We start from the raw sequence: 27,912 nt of genomic DNA on the forward strand, positions 1-27,912 counted from the left end.
TTCAAGGGAGAAGCCAGTTATAGATTGGTTTGTTGTGCTTTGTTTGATTTGGTGACATTGAAATTTGGAGGCATGAATTAAAAGGTAATTAATAATTCACAGAAACTGTTGAGATGGCCAGAACATACTTTCAGAAAAGGATTTTGGAATATCAGGGGCTTGGTAAGATGATTCAGGATTGTTATCAGTGTATTGTGGATATTCTGTTCTCCTCCATTGGGTTAAAGAGTTTTATTTTCTTTCCTAAAAATAATGTGGCACATCTTCCATCTTAAAGCAATCAGCACAAATGCAAGTGATGCCTGTTCAAGCGGACTTTCAAAGACAGCACACACTAGTAACACAAAGAGCTCTTTCACATTTCAAGAATACAGTGACGGGAACTGGTACACATAATAGTAGAGAAAAAATTTTTTTTTTTAACTTCATGGAATGGGAGGTCAGGCTTCAGGCACTTCTTTGTCTGGCAATGGACAAAACCAAAAGGGCTCTGACCTGAATCTCGCATCTCTTTCTAATCTACCGCACATGAGGGACCAGAGACACCAATTACCGATGAGTCACAAGAGCAGACAGAAAACTGTTAGTAGGTCGTGACAACCAGGAACGAAGATGCTTTGGAAAAACATGTGCTGGATGCCAAGTATGTAAGAAGTGTATCTTAGAAAGCGATGCCATTGTGTTAAGAAAAATGGAATTCCTGTCCAAGTGGCCTTGTGGGATTTCATCTGTGCCATCATCTATACTGGTCAAGCAGCTCTGGGTCTTGAAGCATTGTTTAAAAGTCTTCAAGAAAAATCATGAGGTGTATATAAACAGAACCATAAATTTTATGTGGAACTTGGTGCAAGCTGTCTTCATTTCTTGTGTGCACTGGCAGTGGTCGGAGTGCAACTGGCCTTGGGAGGACTCTCACCATTTGAACTGAGATCCTAGTGGTCATCTGTTTCTACCACCCACTGGAAGCAAGAATCCATACTACGGTTCCCCGGACTGGCACCCTAGAATGATGGCCACCTGCTAGAACCTGGGTCAAGACTATGACACGGGCAGGCTCAGTGGATTTATGCATGATTATCAATTTAGAGCAACAAGAACCAAAAAGATCTAGTGAAACTTACTTTGGGGGGAAGGCTCAGTTTCTCTTTGTAAAATAAAAATAAAATGAGCCAATTCTACTGACAAAATCCCCTATGGGAAGAACTAAAACTAAAAATGGAAACTAACTGGTTTCAAAAGTAAAGAAATTTTTATTAAAATGGAATTAACATGAATGAAAAGCACAATCCACCCCCCCCCAAAAAAAAAAGAAAAAAGAAAGGGGGAAAAATGGGGCAAAAAAGGAGGCGGGGGCGGGGCGGGGGGAAGAAAACAAACCAGAAAGCTGAGGATTGTTATGAGCCATGAGAACAATAGTCTGAAATACTCCGCATGGCACACTGGGTCTCCACGGGTCAGGGCTACGGCCTGTCCTGATGGAAGAAAATATATTCTTGAAGATAAAAGCTTCCAGGAGTGATTTAGGTATCTGTTAAGAAACACAGCTTTGGTAGGGGACCTTTTAAATTTAGTTTTGCCTTGTACTCAGTGTAAAATATTTGTACAAAAATATAGAAGGCATGGCTTGATGTTTAACGTCTGTGTTTTATTGTTGTTGGCACCAGAAAAAGCTCATGTTCTATGTTATGTCACTGTACATACTGTAAACAAGACTGCATTAATATTGTTTTATGAGTTTTTGTTTCAATGACTCTAGATTTTAAAAAATACATTCACAAACTACCTTATGTTTAAACACAATGATTCCCTTTTATTTCTTAACTGTACCCAAAATCCCACAATAAAAAAATCATTTAAAGCTGTGTGTTTCAAACTCATCACTTAGAAATAAAAACAAAACATAACATAAAAACAAAGATCAGTTTGCAACATAATTTAAAGAAGCTCCTGGTTCAAAATACCACAGCAGCAATATAAAGAGCTGGTGGCAATCGCATTTGGGGGTGAGACCCAAATCAATATATTTTGTCCACGTTGGCATCCAATTACAGTAGTTGTTAAATTCAATCCACAAAGTTATTGCTGAATTTGTTGCATGGAATTTGTGCAGATAGATTGTTCAGCAGCAGAACCACAGCAGTAAAAATGAGAACAGGGGGGATTTCATTGCTTTTGAGAGCTAAAGGGACCATGGTGAGGACATCTTGGTGATCACCTGAAGATAATCCTCAATTCCATTCTTGTGTGTTACCTGTTTAGAATAAATGCAAATGATAACCACCTTTACAGGAGGGGAAGAATCATTTACTTCAGAAACTGGAATAATTCCCCATGCCCTTACCCTGTTTGCCTAAACCACCAGATTGAGACGGCTCCATTTTCCTAACGTGTATTTCGTTCTCATTAATAGTACATCAGCTGCTAATGTATTTAGGCAAAATCAGTAGGATCACAGACTTTAAAAAGAAAATCTGTTTACATTAATTGTTTTCTTCAGAAATAAGCCACATTTGTTTTTGTTGTTGTTGGATTTTTTTTTTTTTTAATTTTTCCAGAAGAACAATTTGGTCAACTACTGTTTTGTTTAAAAAAATATTAAATACACCTGAGATTGCCAGTTGAGCTCTCTATATGTCTCCTGGAGATAACACTGCTGTGATGAACAGTGAAACAAAACAAACAAAACGAGGTAGGTTAAAACAGGAAGCGCAACACAGATCGTTTTGCAACACCTCGATACCACAGGCGGCCATGCTTGTAGCTTTGGAAAAAAAAAAACCCCAGACAGTCACGTAAAAGTTCAAATCATCCGAGTAAGAGTTTATAAGGACACAAGTCAACCTGAACTAAATACATACATATCTCTGCACAAATGTTGTTTACCGTATGTTGGGTAATCTGGAGGAAGGTAAAATGATTAGGGTCTCAGAAATCTGGCCAAAGCCTTGTTTTTAAGTTCTATCAACTCTGAACCAGTGGTGCCCGCTGTGTCTCAGGCAGGCTTGGTAGTCTTGTCCCTTCTCTCACCAACCCAGAGAGAACACAGGCAGCTCAGAAACATTTATTGTTATTATTTTTTTTCAGTCATAGTTTTCATTTTCAGAAAGTGGCACCCTCAGGAGAAAGCTGGGAATGACCAGGGCTTGGATGTCATTCACTCCCCAATTCCCAGAAAGAACTCGACAAAGTCTCCCTCCTAATGAAGCCCAAAGCAAGTGACCTCTTAGCTGGAGGCTTTATGCATTAAAAAAAAAAGAATGTGTATATATATATGTATATATATATGTGTGTGTATATACATATATATATATATATATATATACATTTTTTTAGCTTGTTTCCCAGAAGCTCTTTTTGTCTGACCCCAACAGTCATCCCATCTTTTGCCCTGATCTGTTGCATAATAGCTGAGGGAAAGTTGTGTTACGGAGTCCCTCAATCGTTAGAGCCAACTTGACTCAATGGCACTACTATCCCGTTCCACACATTCCATTCTGTACAGGGCCATATAAAAACAGGGCCTGTCAGACTCACAAAAATGGTAGTTGATTTTATTAGTCTAAGGCTAGTAGTTTAGCCATTTAAAATCTATTTCCCCAAAGAGGAGAAAACTAGTATTTTTCTTCTCTTAAAAATTCATTAGCCAGTTGCTATCAAAAAGCAACCTTTTGGGTTGGTGAAGGCAAAAGAGTTCTAAAATTACCCCACTATGCAATTATGGCCTTCAGTGTAAGGAGATAAGGTACATTTATTGTGCTGTCTCTCACCATTTGAAATTGGAAATTTTACAACATCTCGTATACTTAAAGCTAGCAGGCAGAAGGAATTAAAAAACAGACTCGTTTTCTCGGTATGCATTCTCTCCCCATTCTTACAAAGTAAGGGGGTAAAGAAAAAAGGTAACAAAACAAAACAAAACAAAACTCAAAATCCACCATAACACAGCTGAATCATAAGAGCACACAATATTTGTTTCTATCCCTAACTCCGAAGGGCACCATGGTCCATCTCTGTCCACAGACAACGCAGCATTCTTGGGGATCTCCTGGAAATTCCTGCCACCTTTTTCTCTCCTTCTCAACCAGGCTGCAACACTGAAAGATGGACTGTGGGTGTACTGGGACGGGCGGAGAGAGAGGAAAAGGGGGAAAGCGGGATGTTCAACCAAGCCTTCTGATTCTGCCTCTAGACTGGCATAAGTCCACATGAGTTATGTTCTTTTTAATTAGAAATAACGCCATGAAGATAAGTGCCAAGTGCTCTTCTGTTACCAGTTCATCATGGAATTTCTGTTGAGGGTCATGAAAAACACTTGGCTACTTCCTCCAGATCGCACGGATGCAAAAAATACCTGTTTGAAATTAAAAAGAAGTTAGTTCAACTGCATGGTTTCTTTTCCTCTTTTCTTCAACCGTCCATCCATTTTCTCTCACATGTCCTATCCTTGCCATGTGTCAGCTCTTAAGACTCAATGGCTGGTGTTTATAAAGTGCCTTTTAATACAGTGCATCCTCTGTAAACACTCCTGACTTTATTACTATGATTGTTACTATTATTTATTGTGGTACTGGCCTTTGGGAACATGGGAGGGGCTATATATTGATTTGCAACATCCCCTAGGATGCTTATGTTTTAAAAGGGAGTTTCGTGCTAGGGAATGTGCTAGACTTCTGGCCTAGGACACAACAGGTCTTTTGTTAATTTCTGGAAAGCCATAGAGGCTTTCTCCCATACTGATAAGAGGGCAGACTTTGGGACTGAAGAGAATCTTTTCAAATTCCCAAAGTCAGTGGGGGGGGGGTGGAATTTTGGGGTCTACTGACTACTAATACAACCTCAGTTCTCAATTTTTAAAGTTACAAAAAAAATTATGTCATCAGATAGGACAAGGTGTTTAATGCCTATTCATTTGGTATGCCAAAAGTTAACTCTTGGCTTGTCAGCTGGTGCAGGCATATCCTAGGCCAAAGGAGATAATGGCATTAATAGAACCACAGTCCATTAGGTCTGGGTCTGTGAAATCATTTTATCAAACAACTAAGAGAAGTGAGCAAAATTTGGGTTATTGCTTGCTTGAATGTCAGTGAACCACTGCCCGAGCTAAATACTATTCCGGGCTGTGGCCTAGCCCTTCAATCAGCCAACGCCAAACTTTGGTCCAAGGCATTTACTTTTGTCACTAGTGTAAAGTCTCTGCTACCTCATTTCCACAACTCCTTCAGAAGAATGTTGTCTCTCCCAACAACGACTTCTTACAAAGTTCTGTGGAAATGCTTGGCATTCAGCTAAAGCTACGTATGTAAGTACAGCTACTGTTAGGGTCAATGAATCAAAATGTGGAAGTACAGAGGACCCATGGAAACACAATGGGGGAAAGAAAGGGCTGCTGTTCTCTCTAGGTTGTGTGCACCCTCGGCTGTAAACCTTGGGCCCGAGATACTGGTGTGGTCCCAGCCGGCTCCTGAGGGCATGGGCATGGCTTGAAATCGGCTTGCTGGGGTGGGTCTTCTATGAACTGGAGTGTGGTGGTCTATGCCCAGATCACTCCTAGTCTTATGATCCCCAGAGACTGGATTGGGCTGGAGTTTTGCCAGGGGTCAGGTCTGCTTCCTGACGTACTCTGATAAGGCCCTGGAACCATCCGTGCCACCCACAGCTACTGTCTATCCAGACCACACCAGGTCAGACCAAGAGATGTACATCTGTTCAACCCATCACATTCTTTACTACAAGTGTTTATTCCTGCTGTTTGGGGGACAGCATTTCTAAGTTGGCCATAGTCACAAAGGATGAATTCACAAATGAGCACAGCTTAGCTACTAACACTAAATACTCTGGGTTGGTCTACACGGAGGGCAAAGGAGAAGCAGTGTTGCCGAAGAATACCCTTCTGAGGCCACTGATCATGCCAGACGGACCCCACCAATTTCACTGCAAAACAGTCCCCCTGTGACACTTTGGAAGAAACATGGCTGGAATGACACAGGACATGGCACTAGTTGAGTTTGTGATGGTGCATTTGTTAAGGAATGGGTGACAACTTTTGAAAGTTTATATTTCTATATGTCCAATGTTTTACATTTAAAAGTGGATATAATGTGATGGGTTAGGTTCCCATGGTGACTTTGTGACAAGTCTAAAAGTGGAGTGTGAAGCTGACCCTGTGTGAATGATTAACGATGGGCCAAGCCTCCCAAGTGCTTGGGAGAATTTGGGATGTCTGCTGAGTCATCGCAAGGCCTGTGGGCCACAAAAGTTACTACGGGTTTACAAGAAATTTTTGGAAGTTTTAATGTCTTTTTTAATATGTGAATACTATATTTTGAGGGTTCACGTGAGTCAAACCAAATAATGCCATTTGAAGATAATATTGATTGTTTAACACAGATGTGATTCAAATCAGTATAAAGGAAAATGAAGGTTTCACAGATACCTGGTGGTCTCTTAAAATGCAAACACTAATGCAAATGTTGAAACGGATTTACCTTATCATTTCTTTCACATAGAAACTTTAACCTTTGAGCTCGCTTATGCATAAATACTCCATCCAAATGTCCTGTTTCCACTGACCGGATCTCAATAGCTTTCTCGCCCCAGCCCATTATCTGATTGGAATGAATGTAGGCTGTCAAAAGGAATTTCCAAAACTGCATTAAAAACATTAGATGGGCAATAACTCACAGCATCTGTTCACATCTTAACCACAAAAATGACAAACGACTTGAGATAAACAGACAAAGCAAGTCTTACAAGTGTTATTCACAGACTTTTTTTTTTTTTTTGTGGGATCAAATGGTTGTTTCACATTTCTTGACTTTCGTTTCATTTGGGGGGTGTAACTGCTGAAGGAGATAAGGAATGGTTAACCTACCCACAGACGTGGGCATTTCTCCCCATTGGAGCACCACATCCTTAGTTATCCGGCCATAGGTGTTTACATACACCCCCTCATCCTCATAGCAAACAAGCATTTCCATTCCATCTGTTTTAGGCAAGATGACAATGGCATGAGGAGTGATATTGCCCTGAATCTAGGAGACAAAGAAAGGCCAGGTATTATTTTTTTTAAAAAATAAGACAGCACCTTGACTATTAATCTCTAAGAATTGTACAAAAGGATCCCTCCCCCACCCCCATTTTCATTCTAGAGACTGGCATTTTGCCCTGCTTTGCTTAATTTAACCACTGATCTGTCAGATACCCCAGCATACAAATACAAACTTAGGCACTAGGTTGAGAATCCAATTCACTTGTTCCTAAAACAAACGACTACAACTGTGGAACACCTACTATGTGCCAAGCACTGGGCTCTTTACATGCATAATTCTTAGTCCTTAGGACAGCTCCCCGTGGTAGATATCTTTTTGGATGAGGCACCTGCATGTCAGAGGGGTTATGTAAATTGATCGTAGTTGCATTGATATTTGGTGGTAGAATTGGGATTTGAGCTCCTGTCTCATGGACATTAAAACTCATGTGTTTTCCATCTACTTCTAAAAAAGATGAGGGGAATGAAAATCAACTGAATCTAATGGGAACAGCCTAAATGGGGTCAAAGGGTGGGACCCAAACAGACGCCTACAAATAGGCTATGAGCGTACAACACAGAATGTTTTTCTGGGTGCCTACATAATGCAAATTAATGGCTTGTTTAGAAAAAAAATTTCCCCGAGCCAAGATGTCATGGTAGTCCAGTAGTTGCCTGCCTGGGTAGATGAGAGGATCAAGGATGCTCACAGTGAGGCCCCAGTCACCTCAATGAGAACATGAGCCGTGAGTCCTGTGTGCGTTTGCACATACCTGTGTGAAAAGCTCTGACACAGCAATGAACGCTGTGTGCGTGTGTGTGAGGCAGTGTGTGCGCGTTAGGCACTGAAACAACTTTTTTCAATTGTTGTGCTTCTTTGCAGTAAAGTCTTTAAACTCTCAAAATACCAATCAGCAACAGATCAGGCCTCAGACTTTCCTGACAGCGTCTACGGTACGTTAGCCTTGGGATTACGTACAGGAAACATAACTTGCACCGCACCAATCCTAATAAGTGGAACCATGTGCGGCATTTCTGTTTAAAAGTCAGGTTTGGGGCAATGTGTCAGTATTGCAATATTAATACTACAATTTGCAGGGGCTTATGGCAAGTACCGTAGAGGTATTGCCTCATTTAATACTGACGATAACCCTCTGGAATAGGTCCTTTAATCCCCGTTTTACAGATACGGAAGTCAAGGCTTGGAGGGACTGTCTAATGTGCCCATTACTGCACAATGAGTACATGCTAATGCCGGGGTTGCACTCCAGTGTCTGATTCCTCTATACGACGCTCCCCTCAAGTTGAAGAGAGCAACAAAGACAGCACAAAGGGGCCACTGACTTCCCATGTAAAATGAGCCCATCTCCCTTCAAAAACTGAAAATAGGAACTCATCTACTACACTTTTGCTTCAAAAACACAATTTATGCCCCTGAAGGAAAAATATCATATGCATTTTCATCTAAAGTCCAACGAGACGACATGTCTAATACATGGCAAAGAATTGCTGTTATGCGTTACTCAGTTTCAAGCAGTCATAAAAATTAAATTCACATGTTTTGTGTATTAAAAGCATTGTCTATTTAGTGGAGGCTAAAAGTCCATCTGCTTAACCGATTAGTAAAAATTAGCAGGACTTCTGCTAAAAATTTGCAAGAGCAAATCTCTTTCCGCATGCACGTTGTTGTACACAGAACCTGGACAGCGGGCTCCCAGGAACTTACATGAGATGGGATGTAGATATCATAAGAGTTTCCTGAATCAACATCAATTACATGGAAACCAGTGTGTGAACCAAAAATAACCTTTAATCTTTGACCTTCTTCTACCGTGAGATCAACAAGCAGTGGCTTGTGCTGGAGATCTGCAAAAGACTTTAAAAAGCACCCCATGAGTGTCCACATCGTTCAAAGAGGTTATCTGAAATTTTTTTTCTTTTAGCCACAGCCTGGTGGAAGTTAATATCTGATTTTCTTACACTGAAAGTCCCGGAGATCTCTCTTTCAGCTTTAGGTCTATTCATATTCTGGCTCTAGGAGGAAGGGTCTAGCATCCTTTTGTGCCCCCTTCTCTACCCCTTGTCCTCTAGGGCAGAGAAGTGGTTTACCGTTGTCAGTTCTGATAGTGTCATTATACTTTAAAACTTGGCATCTGGGTGCTGCTGTTTCTTCCTGTTTATTTCTGGCCTTTTCCCTCTGGGGAAGGTACAGTGACTTCTCTCTGACTCCTTTTCTCCTCATGGAACAGCCGGGCCCAGGCATGGCCATTACCCTTTCAGAGATAGCCTGCGGTAGACAGCTGGGCAGCTCTGTGCCTAGTCTGTTGAGGATTAACGGGCATGCTCTGGTTCTGGTTTTCCCTCAGTGAGTGAGTGAGCATCAGACTGGCACCTTCTTTAAACTTACTGTTGACATCTGAGACTTAGATTTGGGCAATAGAGAAGGCAGGGGAGGCTGGAACATCATAAGACTCATGACTTACGTTGGCTAGTTGGGCTTAACTAGGAAGGAAAAAAGAGAGCCCCAGCCAAGTTTATCAAGGTCCCATGTGTTTGAATCCAGAGCCCAAGCCCCAACAAGCTGTCAAGCTTTCCTCTGTTTTCTTTTGCCATTATTCCTGCACAGCCGACCTTTATTGGGTCTTGATATCTGGGAGAGACTTTGTGAAACCACGAGTGCCTTAGCTATATGGCCATCGCCACCCAAACGGAGCGCCCTTTCTTCATCTTTTGCTAAAGGAGTCTCTGACTAGGGGAGGCCCTGGCCTCATCTCCTGCCAGCTCCAGTCCTCCCTGCTCCAGTCCTTGTCTTTGCACTGGCCTCCTTACGGGCTGGGTGCCACAGGTGTCATTTTGGCTGGTAAACCGACAGCAATAACTTCCCAACCTGACTGGGAATGGGAACTTTGACTGAAAAGCATTCACGGACAGAGATTTTGGCAGAACAGCAGCATTGCTCTGGCTTAGTTAGGAGTTATCCCTTAAGTGTTATTACTAACTTAATACATTCCAAAAATTTCTCTCCATGAAAGTGGAGGGGAGCCTATTTCCTTTGATGTACCTGCCTTCCTGAACACCTCGCAAACGAGCCCCTTGCACTAACGGAACAGGACAGGAGTGGGGTGATTCTTCCCCAAAGGGCGCCTCCTAATGTTTCCAAGGCAGCTTCTGCCCTTACATGGCATAAGTGGCAAGAAGGAGTACATAAAGGGTCAACGGGAGACAACAGTCACAAGGATAGGGAGAAAAAGTGAGGGCCAATGCGCTAGAAAGAAAGTGAGAGACATAGGCAGACAGAGACAAGGAGCAGAAGATAAATTCATGTGGGCTGTGGATAGACTCTGCAGCTCTGTAAACACCAGAGTGCTAGCAAGTACTGGTCCTTCCAGCATCTGGGGGGAGGGGTCAGCTTTCATGAGCTGGGGTCCACGACACTAGCATATCCTCATCACACCCTTGCTGAGTGCCATGAAGATTGATCCAACCATGGTGGGTACAGACTCAGATAAGGTCAAAAATGAAAAAGCAGAATGCAGAGAAACCAAGCCATTTGTATGTAACCACATTCAGTATTCATTTCAGAGAAGTCCGGTAACATTGGGGATATATGCTCATTATGTGAGTTTTAGGGATTTTACCCCAAAAGGCTTATAAGGATGAGAAGATTTGGAGACATGGTTCATCCTTGAGATTTGGTGCTGCCATTGGTCTGCCTTTTTCAGATGACATATCAGAGAGCACCCTAGTTAGGTGGCTTAATAATGAAGTTCAATGCCTAATATGACAACTAATGCTTTGCTCAGTAACCATCCCATACTAAATGTCCCTAGGAGATGATAATTTATAGACCTGAAATGAGGGAGGGCACACCCCAGTTTTTTCCCCTTTCATCTATCCCCCCACCTCCCAGTTAATTTTAATTTGACTAACTTTATAGCATTGATTGGTGCTTAGTCTTTGCTTTTGGAATAATAAATCTATATAAGAGTTCCTATACTTTTAAAAGGGGTTTATTATATATAGAAAAATTGGTACTGGTCTATGTGTGAGACAGATCACTTTGTTAACTGGTAGGAACCCAAAATCTAAAAAATCCCTTCTTTAGATAATCACATGCCCACTTACCTTAAATGCCATGAACTTATGATACGGTTTCGGAGCCCAAGCATATATCTCCACAGCATTCTTTAAGGCAATCACTAGGAATTTAATCCTTTCATATTTAACTGTAATAGAAAAACTATGAATTAAAAGAGTATATCAACTTATTCAGGTTTTTGCATTACTGACTGCGTAAGCCACGATATGGGAGTATACATTATAATTGAGGGTGATGCTCTTGGTGTGAGATCTGCTCATAGATACAGATTGAACTTTCTTTATTTTTTTTCTTTAAAAAAATTTTTTTTTTAGCATTTATTTATTATTGAGAGAGAGAGAGAGAGAGCGAGCGAGTGAGCATAAGCATGGGAGGGGCAGAGAGAGGGGGAGACACAGAATCTGAAGCAGGCTCCAGGCTCTGAGCAAGCTGTCAGCACAGAGCCTGATGCGGGGCTCGAACTCATGAACTGTGAGATCATGACCTGAGCTGAAGTCGGACACTCAACCAACTGAGCCACCCAGGTGCCCCTGAACTTTCTTTAAAGCACTTGGTCTGCAGATGCTTGGGGTCTTTGGCTTTACACTGAAAGCTCTTCATCTGAAGGCTTAGGACTCTCTTTAATCACTAGGTCTAGATGTGAATTACTCATTGTAAGAAGAATCTGCATAATAGCCTTCCTGTTCCCTTGCCTGGCGTTCATAGTCACCCAAACGGAAGATGCCGAGAGCTGGTATGGCCAAATGGTAGAAAAATTATCAAATGGGTAGAGACATAAAGTGTGCCATTTGCTTATTATTCAAATTTGAATTCCAATTATTAGGAATTTATAAGTGATGAGTGCCTTTATAAAAAAGGCCCTAGAAAGATCCCTCTCTCCAGACACTACATGAGGTTGTGGTGAAAAGACAGCTGTCTATGAATGAGGAAGCAGGCCCTCACCAGACCCTGAGTCTACCAGCACCTTGCTCTTGGACTTCCCAGACTCCAGAATTGTGAGAAATAGACTCTTATTGTTCATGGTATTCTGCGGTAGCAACCTGAATAGGCTAACACAGTACTCTCAGCAGTTATTTACTTTATTGAATACCCGGATGAACAGAATACTTGTGTCCTAAAGAAACTGGACAGCCCAGGGCAACGAACTTAATTCTTGCTCTCTGAGCTCTCCCTTCTGTTTACATATTCTGTCTTTAATATACTTTCAACTACTTCTTCAGCCACTTATTTCCATATTTCTAAATAACATGTTTATAATTTTACTGATTTTTTTTTCATTATAGATATTATCTATCGACTTGAGAGTATGGAAAGGATTTAGCTGATTAGAACTGTCTCCTCTCTGCACTTCTGTCTGTCAAACACACACATTTCTTCCTCACCCACACCAGTGATACAGTTATATTTTAAATTTTTGGTGAAATCAAGATCCCATGTTGAAATTATTATTGTTCACAGCTAACACATAATAGTATGCCACAACCACATTTCCTTTTTGGTTTTCCGTCATTTTTTCCCACTTCCTTATTGTCTATGTATCTATCTCTGACCACGTAGACTTTCTGCTGGTACTGTAAAGGCCTTCGGTACAAACATGGCAGGGAATCTATTAGTCACATTTTATTTTTCCTGGAGGCATCCCTTTTGCAATGCTCCTTGTTCTACTCTGCTTGGACTGACTTCTCTCTAGGCCTCTGTAGAGTTGTCATCTAAATTTCTTTCCCCCTCATTCTGGGTATTTTCTTCACCTTTTACCTGGATTCCTAGGTTTATTCCTTTATTTTGGTGGAATGCATCGGTCAGTAGTTTCCTGAGAAATAGGGTATGGAACATAAATGTTTGGAGAACCTGCACATCTGAAGGTGTCTTCATGCAACATTCAAAATTGACTGGCAGTTTGATGGCATGGTGGTTAAGTTCTATGTGTCAACCTGACTGGCCACAAAGTACCCGGATATTTGGCCAAACATTGTTCTGGGTGTGTCTGTGAGGGTTTTTCTGAATCATATTAACATCTGAGTGGGTACACTGAGTAAACCAGGCTGCTCTCCCAATATGGATGCGCCTCATCCAATCAATTACAGACCTCAATAGAATAAAAAGATTGAGTGAGAGGACACCTCCTGTCTATTGAGTTGGGAAACTGGTCTTTTCCAGACTTCAGATTGGGATTTAAACACTGGCTCTCCTGGGTCTCCAGATTGCTGACTACAGATCTTCGGACTTCTCAGCCTCCATAATTGGGTGAGGCAATTTCTTATAATAAACCTCTCTCTCTCTCTCTCTCTCTCTATATATATATATACACATATACACATATACACACACACACACATATACACATATATACACACATACATACTTGTGTATATATGTTTATGTTTATATACCTCTTTATATATATATACATACATATATATGTATATATATATATACACGTGTGTGTACATGTGTATCCTATTAGTTCTGTTTCTCTGGAGAACCCTATTTAATACAGATGGTTTATAAAATACTAGTTGAAGGCTTTGTTCCATCTTCTAGTATTGCTGCTAAATCTCAAGTCACCTAATTCTGTGCCTATTATATATAAACTATTTATTTTTTAATTATAATCTGGAAGCTTTAAGGACCTCCTCATTTCCTGGGTACTAAAATGCCATGTTAATATATCTTCCTGTGAATCTTTTTTTTTCATTCACTATACCAGGTACTCAGTGAATCCTTTAAAAAAATTTTTTTTAATGTTTATTTAATTTTGAGAGAGAGAGGGAGAGAGAGATAGAGAGCAAGAGAGAGAGTGAGTTGCTCGAGCAGGGGAGAGGCAGAGATAGAGGGAGACACAGAATCTGAATCAGGCTCCAGGCTCTGAGCTGTCAGCACAGAGCCTGACATGGGGCTTGAACTCACAAACTGCGAGATCATGATCTGAGCTGAAGGCAGATGGTTAACCAACTGAGCCACCCAGGTGCCCTTATGTGAATCTTTTAAATTTGGGATTTCAAGTCCTTATTCTAGAAATTTTCTTATATTTCTTTTTTGATACTTTCCTCCCTTTCCATTTCTTTTCTTTTTCTTAAAACTCATGTTATTTAGATTTTGAAGCACTTGGATTGATCCTTTTACTTTCTTACCTTTTCTTGCCCGTTCTTTATGTCCTGCTTTCTAGGAGACCTCTCATCTTTATCTTCCGATACATTTCTTACACTTTTTATCCCTACCAGCATATTTTAATCTCTAAGATTTTTTCTTGGTCTCTGAATGACCTCCCCTGACCCTGCTCCAATGTTCTGTTTAATGATCCTTATGCTTCTGTTCTGGAAAGAGTTTTTCTAATTTCCCTGAGGTTATTAAAGTTTCTTTAAAATTTTTTTCACTCCTCATTATCTTTGTTTTGTCTACCGTCCTTTCTTTCTGTTTAATTTTCCTTCCTGTTAGCGGATGTCCCCACATCAGGTAGTGGGCTTACTCACTGCCAGGCTTCATGTGTGGGTGGTTAGATAGCAAGCTTTTTCATGGCACTCCAAATGTTAGTACCTGAACATCTTTTCTTTCCGGCTGTTTAGTTTCTCCAAAAACAAATCTTTCAGACTCTTGCTTGGGAATATAAGTATGGTCGCCGACACTTTGGGAGCTAAACAGGGCTAGAAGGGGTGCGTCTGTGTGTGTGCGTGCGTGTGTATCTGTCTGTCTTTCCTGGCAATGCCGTATTCCCACAGTTCAGATTGGTTGTGGCAACTTCTCATCCTCTGTTGCAGTGGCGGAGGACTTGTGGTCATCACCCATCCAACAATCCTATTTGCAGTTCCTCCTTCCACCTCTATCTCAGATACACCTGGGGCCTCAGACCCTGGGCCTTCCTGGGTTCTGTTATGTGGTTGGATTGATGTTGATGCTGTTCCTCACTGCAGATGTAGACTTCAGCATTTCCTGGTCATCTAGGTTAGGTCCTCGTCATTCAACTGTTCTTGTTCGATTCTGTTGATATCTCTTGTTTGCTGGTCTCTCTTCTTCTGGTCCCGTGTCCTTGTGGGTTTATGGCATTTTTATTCCTTCATTGTTATTTTAATGAGTATTTGGAAGGGAGTGGACATAAATGTTTAAACTGGAGCACAGGACTTTATTCTGAATGTACTCTTTGAACTTGATCAATCTGATGTTTTTGGAAATAATGCAAGTATACCTTAAGTTCCAACAACATCTTAAACTGGTAACAAATGCGTCATCAATACCTGACTGGAAAAAAATGGAATGATTCTGATTGAGTAAACAAGTCCACGTCTTGACACTTACCAACTTTGTAATGTATGCAGCCTTCCAAGTCCCCAACTGTGATCCAGCCTTGTTTCTTTTCTACTTCTGGGTCGTTGTGCAGTATTCTGTTTCTTAGCCATGAAAGATAGTAAACTCGTAGCTTATTCTTTTTTCCTGTTGAAATAACAGAGCTCTAATTTCACACCCCTATGACAGCATTTTCTCTCAGTCCTTCCCCATCTCTATTTTATTTAATTCATTTATTTTATTTACAATTGTGTATGGTGTAAAGGCACAATAACCAGTGTCCCCAGCATCGTCATGCATTGCCTATGCCAAGACTTATGATTAAAACACCTCCAAGTGTTTTGGACAAATAACCATTTTATAATTTGTCTTTACCTTCAGGTTGTTTCTTATCTGAGCAAGCTGCTCTTACTCTCTCTTCTCAATGCAAAGGGCAGTGTCAAGACCTAACTGTGTAACAGAATAGTTGATCAGAGTTCCAGAACATTCTAGATCTAATTACACGAAGGAGCGTTGATAACTGGACATTTTACTATGCTTATGTGTGACTGCACGTAACCTTCTTTCCCTCACCTTCTAACCTAACAACATATGTTAACGGAGAGCTTCTTATTCGCCTCCTCTATTACTTTAAAGATGACAGCTGGTGGTAGTTTTATTTTACCTAACAACAACAACAAAAGAATTGTATACAGAGACAAGAGAAACAATTAATGAAGGCGACCTGGGCTCACAAGATAACCCTGGACACGTTTATGATTCTGAGATCACTTACTAAACAAAAATAGGAGAGAATGAGATGTGTACTTGGAAAATACAACATTCCCGTTGGTAAAGCGCTCCTGGGGTAAGGAATTCTGTGATAAGAAAACATCTTAAAAATGTTGAGGGTTACACAAGGAGCAAAATTTAATATACCCTATGAGATCATCTGAGTACCAGATAAGAACACGTGCCTTGGGGAGGCTCTTCCTAAGTGATCAGACATTTAGGCCTGTGGGCTCTACTTCTTGGGTACTTATTTTCCCTTGATTTCTCTTAGGCATCAAAAGATGTTTTATATTTTACAGATGTGATATATATAAGAAGAAGAACATTTATTTATTTTTTTAACTTAAATAAATAAAAAATATTTATTTTTAAGAAAGAGAATTGGGGGAGGGGCAGAGAGAGAGGCAGGCAGAGGATCAGAAGCAGGCTCCATGATGAAAGTAGTGAGCCTGACGCAGGGCTCAAATTCACGAACTGTGAGGTCATAACCTGAGCCTAAGTCTACTGCTCAACCTACTGAGCCACCCAGGCGCCCCCAAAATTTATTTATCTATTATTTTTATTTTTTAAGTGTATTTATTTATTTTGAGAGAGAGAGCGAGCGAGACTGTGTGCATGAGTAAGGGAGGGGCAGAAAGAGAGAGAGAGAGAGAGAGAGAGAGGGAGAGAGAGAATCCCAAGCAGACTCTGTGATATCAGCACAGAGCTCAATGCTGGGTTCGATCTCATGAACCTTGAGTTCATGACCTGAGCCGAAATTAAGAGTCAGACGCTTAACAGACTAAGCTGCCCAGGAGTTCCAGAAGAAGAAAATGTACTGAAGCATTGCACACTGGATTTGACAGGAGAGTGCTTTCATAAATGAAGGAAGTCACTGTGCAGTTGCTATTCCTGTTTATAGACAGAGGCCCAGAATTGATCCCAACAGCTAGGATGGGCAGAAAGGCCAGTGCTTCCTCCTTTCTGTGCCAATGCAGATCGGAGGGCAGTTCAAGAATCATTTGGTCCTATTTTTGTTTTCCACTTTCCCCATCTACACTTCATGATAAGAGGAGACGGTTACGTTTTTTAAGAAAGGGGATACGTCACTAACAACATAATGAAGCCAGAATGTGAACTTTCTGGTATCATTTCCACTTTCGGTAGGTGAGTGACAGTTGTACGGTTTTAAATTTGATTTGCCGGTGTAGCAGTCAAGAAAGCCATTAGCAAGAACAAAAGACTACATTGAATTAAACTCGAATGATAATACAAGAACAATTTACTCAGTTAACTCTTATTTGGAGAGAATAAAAAGAGATGAAACTTTTGTGGAATGGCAAAAGAAAGAGGGAATTGTAGCATCAAGTGAAGGTAGTTTTTCAAAATGGAAATACAGCTCAAGAGTTAAACTTTATTCAAGGTTGAACCCAGTAGCCCTGTGTATTCTCTTTGTGAAATGATGGCTGAGTATAGAGCCCTGGTTCTCAAGCTTCCTGGCCCATTAGAAACAACTTAGGAACTATGAAAGCTATTGATACCTGGGCCCTTCTCCCAGGCATTCTGACCCCACTGGTCTGGGCTTCTCCCATCCATTCAAGTGGTTCTAATGCACAGAGGTGCAGTGGTTTCATACTGGGTGGGATGGGAAGGCAGGGGAAAAGGGATATTGATTAAACTTCTTCAAAGATCATCAGAAAGAGCTTTCAATAAATACAGGCTCCTTGAGGTTACATTTTTAACCTTGTCAAAAGGTTAACTTGTTACATTTTTAACTTCACTTCTGTGTAGGCTTTTTTTTTATTTTTTTGAGTTATTTTTGGGAACCAGAAAGCTGCAGAGTATAGCAGGAATGATTCCCACATCTGAATCTCTTTGCAGACTCAATCACCCAATGGGCCAGCTGCATTTGCTGGCATCAGTGGAATATAAGCTAGAACAGTTCTTGAGAGAAAAGAGACCAGAGACATTTCTGCTTATAAAATTTCCCACCCTGAGAAGCCTACATTTTGATATTCTCCACCTGAGAGTAGGTAGCAATGACTGGAGCTCAGACATCTTCAAAAGAGCCTTGCTGAGCCCTGGCAGAGGTTAAAGGCCTATAAACATACAGCCTTTGTGGTACTTCTCCTTGATTCAGAGATCGTGCAGAGGTGTGAGGCTTCCCTTTGGAGGTCAGTATCTCCGGAGTTACAAAACCTGAGTGATCTCTCTGGCTATCCTGCTATAATTTCTTATGTCACTGTTAGCTGGGAAGGGCAGAGCTTACTGTTTTTTTCAGAACCGAGGGGATGGCCTTTCCTACCTGTGCAGACTCAGAGGACTTGGTCATTCCGGTGACATCCCAGTAACATACCTGATATCGTCACCAGGACATTCAGCCCTTCTAGCACGTCCATCTGCTGAAATCGCCTCCGGTTGATCAGATTATAGACTTTGCCTTGCCCGCTTCGGTCCAAAAGCATCAGGCCATTTTCCGTTCCCACCAGGAGGTTTACACCTGCAAATATAAGAAGCACCCCAAGACTGACTTTTTATTGCTTTAACCTTCTGCATCTGGGGTCCCTGTAAAACCTAAGAAACTGTGCCTTGTTAATATAAACTAATGGGCAAGTAGGTACCGCGGGAGGGAGTGAAGAAGTGGAAGCCCTGCCATAGTAATTAAATCACTGCCCCTCTGGCAATGAAATTACTTCTCTTTCATAAAGTGGTAGCAGCATTTATTACATCTGGCCATTTACTACCTAGTATAGAGTCCTTCTTAAGAGATGCTCTGGGCACAGCTGTGACACTAGCATCATTACCTTTATTCCTTTCCTGTAACACCCATCCCTTTCTGGGCTCTTTCTATAAATCCCACCTCAAGACTTCTCCAAGGTGCAGCCCCGCCCCTGCCCACGCAGTGATCTCTAGCCTGCCCACCTTCACCATACAGCAGAGGGCCCCATTTCCATCCCCCACTGGAAGAAAAGCCCTTTCTCCTTCTCACACAAAAGCTTACGCCCTCAAGGTTCTGCTGTCTGTTAGGGAAATGACAAACCAATGCAAGTGAGGTGTTAAGAGCCTGAGAGTTGCAGAAAGATTGGCTGTAAGGGACCACTCAGGTATCTAAATCTAGCCCAGCCTGTCTCCCATGCAATCATCCCTATTAGAAAAGCTCTAGCAGGTAAGTGGTCTCGTCTGGATAGTTGGCATCCTAAAAATTTATCCCTAGAAAGTAACTCCCACCTGCCCCTGTAACACACCACACACACACACACACACACACACACACACACCCCAACACACTGAGGGTCCACTGTGTACTGAACTATATTCACAAACAGGTAACTCTGTGACTTCTCTTGCTTTTTGTACATGTATTTTTTTGAGTAACATACATGTCTATTCTGTCCACAAATTATTCAATATCAAACATGGTCATCTTGTCTTCTGTCTCTTTTCCAGAGGACAGTGCCTTATTCCCTCAACACATCTCCCAAGAAATGGTTTCCAGGCTTCATCTACTTCCCCAAACATCTCAAATGCTTTTGTCCTTATAAGATTGTGGTGCCCCAAACTAGGCCTAGTATTTTAGATGGATACAGATGGGTCATGTCCTTCCTTCATCCGTATGTGATGGTTGCAGTAACACAGACCAGGACTTTGACAGAATTTCATCCCAACTATACTGAGTTTGAGGTCAGCTAAAACCCGTGCATCACTTTTTTATAAGAACCGTAGGTTGATGTTTTGAACTAAAAGGGAAGGTTCATCATCTGTTGTCCTTTTCCAGTTTTCTCTTGCTACTACTAGCCTTCAGCAATTCACTAAAACATTCTAGGCTGGTTTGTCTGCTGTGAATAGGGGTCATATCTAATTCCCCTTGCCGGGTATTGCATAGATCATACAAGGCAGAATGGGGGACACATCACACAGTGCTGGGCAAATAGTGTGTGGTACATGGTAGCTGGTTCAGCAGCCGACTTTAGCTATCACTATTATGTGTCAAGGTCATTTCTGAATCTGATCCTGTTATCTTGGGCATTAGGTTATCAGCTTTTTTTTTCATGTTTATTTATTTTGAGAGAGAGAGTGTGTGTGCAAGCACGAGAGTGGGAGAGGAACAGAGAGAGAGAGAGAGAGAGAGAGAGAGAGAGAATCCCAAGCAGAGCCTGACATGCGGATCGATCCCACAAACGGTGAGATCATGACTTGAGTCGAAATCAAGAGTCTGATGCTTAACCAACTGGGTCACCCAGGCGGCCCTATCAGTTCTTGCTACATGTAAAATTGCTCTTGATTTCTCCTGAGGCCAAGATGGTCTCAAGTCAAGACTCAACACCCCTGATTCAACCACTGCTCTTCGGATAGTAAGCTCCAGAGGTTTTTAATGTTTGAGGGTCGATGTGTTAACGAGTGGTAAAAAGAAGAACTTACCCCAGAGAGCTGCACAAAGTATTTCTGAATTGAATCGTTTCTTGTATTTTCTGATTTCTGGTGTGTCACTGTGAGGTCGAATGTTGGTTGGGTTTACATTTACCACTGAAATCTTTCTTGCTTCGTTGAGTTTGGCCTGTTCTTGCCTAAGAAGTTCGCTAGTAAACAGAGCTTTGAGAAAGAGAATCAGAGAAGTCAGTGGCATCTTAAAAAACAACCAGTGGAGGTACGGAGAAGGGGCTTCAAAACACTATGATTTCTCCTCGTTTAGTGTGCATTATGGGAAAGGCACAGAAATTCTGAAACTATGTACATTTTATACTTTTTTTTTTTTTAGTAGACTACAGTATAAGTCATTCACAGAAGCAGGATTTTAACCATTAGTAAAACAGACTTAAAGATACTACTTGGGTAGTTTAGAGAATACATACACACCACCCCCATCTCATAGAACACGGCAGGAAAGATTTACTTTTTAAAATTCCGTATCATCAACTGACAGACTAGCCTAAGCCTCCCCTGATGATTAGTGAGCTGCATAAGTCCAGAAAGCAAGGCTCTCCTCTAAATCAGCCAGATCTGTGCGGTAGGAAGCACACACCTAGAGCTCAACACAACCCAACGCGCACTGATTAAGTGTCTACTGCGTGCACAACATTGTACCCAGAAATTGCTTTTGAGAAGTATGTGGTAAGTTTGGAGATCTCTGAGGAACAGCTTTTCCCAGGGCCCCTGGATACCTCTGGGTTCCTACCAGAAGCAAAATAGAAGAGATGAAAAAAAAAATGGGAGACAAAGATATTTGTTTTAGAAATCCTACAAAAATAATAATGATAAAAACAAAACAAACAAACAAAAGAACCAACCTCCCTTTAAGACAGGGCCTAAGCAGGAAATGGCTTAAGTACTAAACCAATAATTCATTTCTTTATCACGTCACACCAGGAAGGAAAACCAAGCTGTTTCTAAAACATCTGGGCAGTTTCGCTTACCCGCGGCTGATGATTCTTCATCCTCTTCATCTTCATCGGTGGGAGATGTCTGGTAAACTCTGGGGTCCACAAAGGGGGTGAAGGAGGCCTTCGTGGTGCTCCCCATGCCATACTAATGGAAAGGCAAGAGGATTAAGAAGAACAGATAAGTACTACAGGAATGAACAATGCCAAGAATACTTTGCGTGGGCTTTAGAATGGTTACAGATTCTTCAATCTATTTAGCTTGTTCACACTCTGACCCTTGGAGTCAAGGTGTGCCTCTCTCTCCAGCTTCTCCTGGTGCTGGCTACTCACTGGCCATTCTGCCTTTGCAGGGCTCCATTAATTGTCAGATTGCAAGAGTTGCTGGGGGCAAATTATATTTTGGACCACATGGTAAGATGACCGTGATGACAGAGCTTATCTCTCCCTTGAAGTACAAACAATCGCATATTGACCAAATGGTCTTAAGAAAAGCTGACACAATAAACTAAGTAAGCATGCCCACATAGCAGCATTTCATCCTGAACATCCGGTCCACCAAAGTCTCCCTCTTGGAGCCTTTGGGCCCTTGTAAGCTGACCTGGTGATGCAGGTGGATTGGTGTCGGCTCAAGAAGCCTTAAAATCTTTAATGCAGGGACAATTTCATCCAGGGATTGAATATTTTTCCCTCCCAGAATGGTCGCTTTAAAAGGATATTCCTATTTTCATGCCTTATTTAGGGACTTCATGAAGATACTAGATTGCAGGCAATGCACAGAATTGCTTAAAAAATAAATCTCAATAAAGACATGAAGGCAGACTCGACTAGGGAACAGCGAACTAAATATCAGGGCTTCACCTGGTGAAATTCCATATTTCAGCTCTGCCAAAGAAGGTACAATAACCACTTCCTCATCTTGTCTGTCATCTCTATTCCTTCTACTATGCTCAAGTCCTCTTAATATCACAAACAGACCTGCATTCAATATCAGAAAATCTCCTTTCAGACAAATGTCTTTAACTGAGTTTTCACTTTCTAGCTTTATTTTCAGGTTTCCATTTAAAAATAAAAACATCTCAGGACCCCTAAACACGTACGGAGGAAACCGCAAAGATCCAATTGATTTTCCCTCCACCTTATGAAATTAAAATGATTTCACCCTCTACAAGGTAAGACTCCTTCCAAATGAAGAGCTTTCACATACATTCTCTCCTTTGATCTTTAGAAGAAGTCTGCGAAGGAGGTGGGGCAGGTACTAACATTCCCACTTAGAGCTGGAGCAGCAGCAGAATTTGAACCGGAGTCCAATCCCATGGGGTTCTTCTAGGTTCCGTTAGACATGTTCAGGCAGAGGAAACCTGACCACACTGTGGGAAGCCACAAGAGGATATGCGGCCTCCCAAGGCACCTCTGTTTTTTCCCTTGAGGTAGAATCCAAAGGGTGTATCATAAAAAGTTAATGTGTGGACAGCATCAAAAACACCAGGGCATATGCTTCATGATTTCCTTCGGGGCCTCCGTGTGATTCATGAAACATGACCAAGCCCCATGGACTCATCCACTGGTCGGGCTTGGATAACTACACCTACGAGCACTGCCTAACAGACTGTATTTATTCAGGCTGTCTCCAGGGACTGTTTCTATACAGGCAAGCTAAATATCCCATTTCTCCCTTTCCCACACAATTTGGAGTTTAGGAAGATGGATGACAGCCTATCTATCTATTGATTTTTATCTTTCATTTAACAAAGAATTTCAACCTCATTTTAAGTCAAACCTAGTTTGACTAAATCAATATAAACATGAACCTCAACCGTTGGCCATGGGACCTCTATAGGCTAAAGTTTCTCTCACTGGCCTGGGAGATAGGAAATCCAAGTTCTAGTCCTAGATCTGTCACCAGCTAGCTGTGTGCCATGGGCAAGTCACTTAACCTCTCTGAGCCTCAGTACTGTCATTTGTAAAAATAGGCATTGGGCCAGATGGTATCAGATCTTTTTACCCCTCAGCTTCCATGATTTTCGTCCATTAAAGTATTTATGTAAATAGTTATATAGCAACCGAACCAACACATCTCAGGGAGCTTACAAAGCCTTATTCCTGAAGACAGCAGGGTTTCGACACCCCCTGCACCCCCAGGAGAACAGAGCTGTCACGCCTGTTGCCCAGCACCTACCTCAGTCCCGGACTCCATCTCCTGCGGATGGGTGGAGACGCGTCCCAGGCCCTCGGTTGGTGTCCCGGCCGGGGAATGGCTCTGCTGCACCAGGTCTGGGAGGTTGATGTGGCCGGCAAAGCCATTGCTGTCACTGTGGCCAGACCGCTTCTTCTCTCCAGACGTCTGAGGGGGCACAACACATGGGGAGCATCAGAGAGGGATTAGAGAGGGAGGGTGAAGGCCACCGAGTGGTGTCACCCCTCACACAGCACAGGCACAGTCCCCAAACGGACCTGCTGGGGTGTGCGGAAGATAACACTTACATTTATATTTTACTAAGAAAATAAAAAAGAAGTTAAACTTTGTTCACGCTTAGTATATGGACTGACCCTGCAGCCTTTTGCTTCTGCATGAGGGCAGTCAGGGTCACACAGGAAGTGGGAGTTCCCATGGGAAGGCAGGCGGAGGGGCTGAGCTCCTGAGGTCTGCATTTGCACAGTTCTCCCCTGCAGTATTTGTGTCTGTGTGTGCCTGTGGGTGCACCGTTGACTGGATTTGCAGGTATATTATCAGGTTACAATGATGCGAACCCCTAAGACACATACGTGACCTAAAATACTGCTGAAACACAGAGGCTGGGATGAGATAATACTAATAACCCACATACCATGTACGCCAAGAAAACGCAGAGATGCCATCTGCCCAGATCATAGGGCTCTTTGTCAGTCATGAGGTCAAAACAATGATTAATTCACCAGATCGAACAGGAGTTACAAAAAAAATGTACTGAAATAAACCACAGATTATTTGAAGCTACAGGTGTGTGTCTGCTACTGAATCTGAATACTGAATCTCTTACAAGCAAGTATGGTGCCTTGCAGTAAAAAACGGAAGTCATCATGACTAACAAGGAATAGTTAATAACAGTATTTGAACTATTTTGTATAGCATCCCTTTTTAACGTCTTTTCAAGGTATTTTGTAATATATATAATATGAGAAGTAGGACAAATGCATGAGTTATAAATAAATACACTGCAATTAAGTGGCATGCTCTCAAATTTTTACTGATAGGATTGTATGACCTAACAAGTTTGGAAACCACTGCTCTGCGAAACAAAGCCTCCTCTCAAAGATCCCAGGGAAGAAATACAGGATTAAAAGACAGTTCTGCTTCCTAAAAGCCAGTAGCCACACTGCAGGCCTGGCCAGTATTGTGCTTTCTGATTTAACATTTATGCGACTAGCTCACTGAGGTTTCTTAGAGCAGATCTGATTAAGCAATGATTCCCTTCTTTGCCTTTTCTTTCTTTCATCCATTTACCCAGCATTCCTGAGTGACTACTAAGTGTGAGGCATTTTGTTGAACATGGAGGGATCGGCCAGGATCAAAGCAGGTAGACATACTCCCTGCCTTCCCTGGGGCTGGCTGGCTTGGGCTCACTGGCCTGGCTTCCCCCTTCCAGAGCCTGTCCTTGTCTTACAATGACCACTCTGCACCTGCTTCTGGCTAGAAGTGAAAGGAGGCAATTTTGGGGGTAGATGAAACAGATTCCCAAGTTCCTGAAGGGGTGCATGTAACGGATGTTACCGGGGAACTTAAGAAATAACTGTAAAGCTGCGGTTCCCTCTATTTCTTGGCAACATGCTCCTGGCCTGCGAACTGCCCAGGAGAGGGGCATTTTCTGGATTCATTTTGTCCACACAGTCTTCATGCATCCACAGCTTGTACTAGTGCCTGTTCTCAGGATCGAACATTTTGTCTTCTCAATGACATTTACAGGGTTCAGTCCTAATTTATCTCACTGTCTCCTATTTTATGTGTACTGGGCAGCTTTTCCTTTCTTCTAAGTTCTGTTCAAATACTGAAAGGCTTTTTAACATTTCCCCCCAATCTCCCAGTAGCATAAATCACACATGGCCTCTTTAGAGTTTTACCGGCTCTCTATTCTATCCCCAGCATTCTGCCTCGAGCCAAAAGCTGAGGCAGACGCACTGGTTATCAAAGACCTGAAGAGGCTAACGAGGGAAACAGCCCAGACAGTGAGAAGCTTGAAGGAATCCAGTGGTGACCGACCCCTGAATCTCCCCACTCTGAGTCATCGGCCTTCTGTCCATTCAACCAGCTCCTTTGAATTAAATACCTTCTGTGTGCCAGGCACTTTGCTAGGAATACAGAGATAAATGAACAACAGCCTGGCCCTCTAGGACCTCCGTAACAGAGCCCAACAATTTCTACAGTCTTCACGCCCTCACCGTTCCCATGGGGGTGGGCACTAAGATTTCCCTGAGTAACAACTTGTGCCTGGGACCATGCCCAACCTTTAGGTATGGTATTCCCCCCAGTCCTTCAAATACCACCACAGGCTAGCTCCCATTATCCTCACTTTACACATGGAAAAACTGCAGTGCAGAGAATTCAGCTGACTTGCTCCGAGTGACACAGGTTGTAAGTGCTGAAATCAGGGGCTGTCTGTTGGGATAGCCCAGGTGCTCTGGGCTGCTGCCGTGATAGGTGGCTCTGCTCTCGGCCGTAGCTGATTGGAGCTGCAGTGGACGCCTGTTGTAAGCGGATTCTTTTTCCTATCACTTCCCATTACCAGCTGGTCAGTAGGAAAGGTGCTATGGACAGAGGCCCATGGAGTCCCAAGAGAGGCTTCAAGGAGTAAAGGAAGGCTGAATCAGACCCACGGGGATCTGCTGGGTGAAGAATGGGCAGCAGGGGAAGTTGGGAAAGGAGAATAGCTCTTCTGACAGATGGGTCCCTATAGACAATGTGGTAGATGACAGCTGGTGTGGTTTGTTCTAGAACTAGAGTAGGGAAAGGTCCTCTGGGACCATAGGTTAGGGGGAGGTAGAACCAGAGGGCCAGGGTGTGCATTGATAGGACAAATGTGTGTGTCTTGGCAGGACTGTGGGCAGTAGAGCCAGTATTTTCCTCTAGAACCATCTTGTCCACTCCCATGAGAATGCTGTCTTGAGTGAGTTCTCTTTGATGTTCATCTTGGGGAACTGAACTATAGCACCCTATAAACTAAGCTCTATTATGAGTTTTCATTTTATTTTCTTATTTTTTTGTCAGGGACATACTTTTATTTGCATTTGCCTTTGTGATACCTGTACTTTTAATGATTCCAACTCAAGGTTGTTGTGTTAAAAGCCCACCTTTGGGAAAGGTGGCATTTAGAAACTGAGGGACAAAAAGGTTTTGGGGCCCTCATTATATCAAATTCATAGAAGACACTGGTGAGTGCTATTTTCAAAGTGACTGGCTGTGGTCACAGAATACTGGGGTGCTTTAAATAACACAGAGCCATTTGGATATGTCTGGCAACTGAACTGAAAATGCGCCTCCCAATATCTTCTTCAAGGTACTGACTCTGTCATAACGACTCTAGCAAATTATAAACTGCATTAGAAAGCAGAGTCAGAGAGTCACTCACTCAGAACATTTCCCCTCAGGTTTTCCAAGCAGCAAGTTAGAATGACAGCAGCCTTCTATACCGCCATCGGAATTATCCATTCACCACATTGGGAGATTTATATACCAGCACTACACAATGTCAGCTTGTGCAGCCAAGTCCATTTCTTATTTCAGGCTTACAGGATAGGGCTCTTCAAAGCCTACTTCAAAGATTCGGCAGGGCCATATCATGAAATTCTAGCAAGTTGCTTTGTGAACTACTTTTCCAGTTACTGACCTTCTGCCAATTATTACTTCAAAGGCCTTATTCATCTCAAAACTACACTTCCTTTCTTTCCTGGGAGAGCAAAGCCTGCTATTATGGTTTCCCAAACTATCCTGGCTGTAGAATGACAGATGATATGCATTGTTTCAGAGGCAAGGGTAGGAAGGGATAACAAGTAAAAGGAGAGTGAAATGAAATAAATTACAGTTGACCCTTGAACACATAGGGGTTAGGGGCATGGTCCCCCAGTGCAGTTGAAAATCTGAGTAGAACTTCTTACTCCCCAAAAGCTTAACTACTAATAGCCCACTGTTGACTGGAAGCCTTATCAATAACATAAACAGTCGATTCACACATATTTTGTATATGTATTATACACTATGTTTTTATCATAAAGTAAGCTAGAGAAAAGAAAATGTTATTAAGAAAATCATAAGGAGGAGAAAATAGATTTATAGTATTGGACTGTGTTGAAAAAAACCCACATATAAGTGGATTCACACAGTTCACACTCGTGTTGTTTGGGTCATCTTA

At 42.1% G+C, this 27,912-nt stretch overlaps 1 protein-coding gene across 3 annotated transcripts in view; it reads right to left on the reverse strand.

The window, feature by feature from the left end:
- Positions 1-1,624: 1,624 nt before the first annotated feature.
- Positions 1,625-27,912, reverse strand: part of TNIK (TRAF2 and NCK interacting kinase) — a 395,341-nt gene continuing 369,053 nt past the window's right edge. For 2 of the 3 annotated variants that reach the window (XM_047099964.1, XM_047099963.1), the window contains 10 exons: positions 23,709-23,873; positions 21,566-21,677; positions 20,574-20,744; positions 18,511-18,654; positions 15,417-15,551; positions 11,153-11,253; positions 8,754-8,903; positions 6,872-7,031; positions 6,486-6,625; positions 1,625-4,351 (listed from right to left, as the gene is read on the reverse strand). In XM_047099964.1, coding sequence (XP_046955920.1) covers positions 4,268-4,351; positions 6,486-6,625; positions 6,872-7,031; positions 8,754-8,903; positions 11,153-11,253; positions 15,417-15,551; positions 18,511-18,654; positions 20,574-20,744; positions 21,566-21,677; positions 23,709-23,873 — 1,362 coding nt within the window. In that variant the 3' untranslated portion in view covers positions 1,625-4,267. The remainder of the gene's footprint in view (positions 4,352-6,485; positions 6,626-6,871; positions 7,032-8,753; positions 8,904-11,152; positions 11,254-15,416; positions 15,552-18,510; positions 18,655-20,573; positions 20,745-21,565; positions 21,678-23,708; positions 23,874-27,912) is intronic. The other variant, XM_047099965.1, reaches the window with a different exon arrangement.

Source organism: Lynx rufus, unplaced genomic scaffold (genome assembly GCF_022079265.1).
Source record: "Lynx rufus isolate CCGP_SWC_20201006 ecotype Redwood Valley unplaced genomic scaffold, mLynRuf1.p SCAF_5, whole genome shotgun sequence".
Lineage (NCBI taxonomy): Eukaryota > Metazoa > Chordata > Mammalia > Carnivora > Felidae > Lynx > Lynx rufus.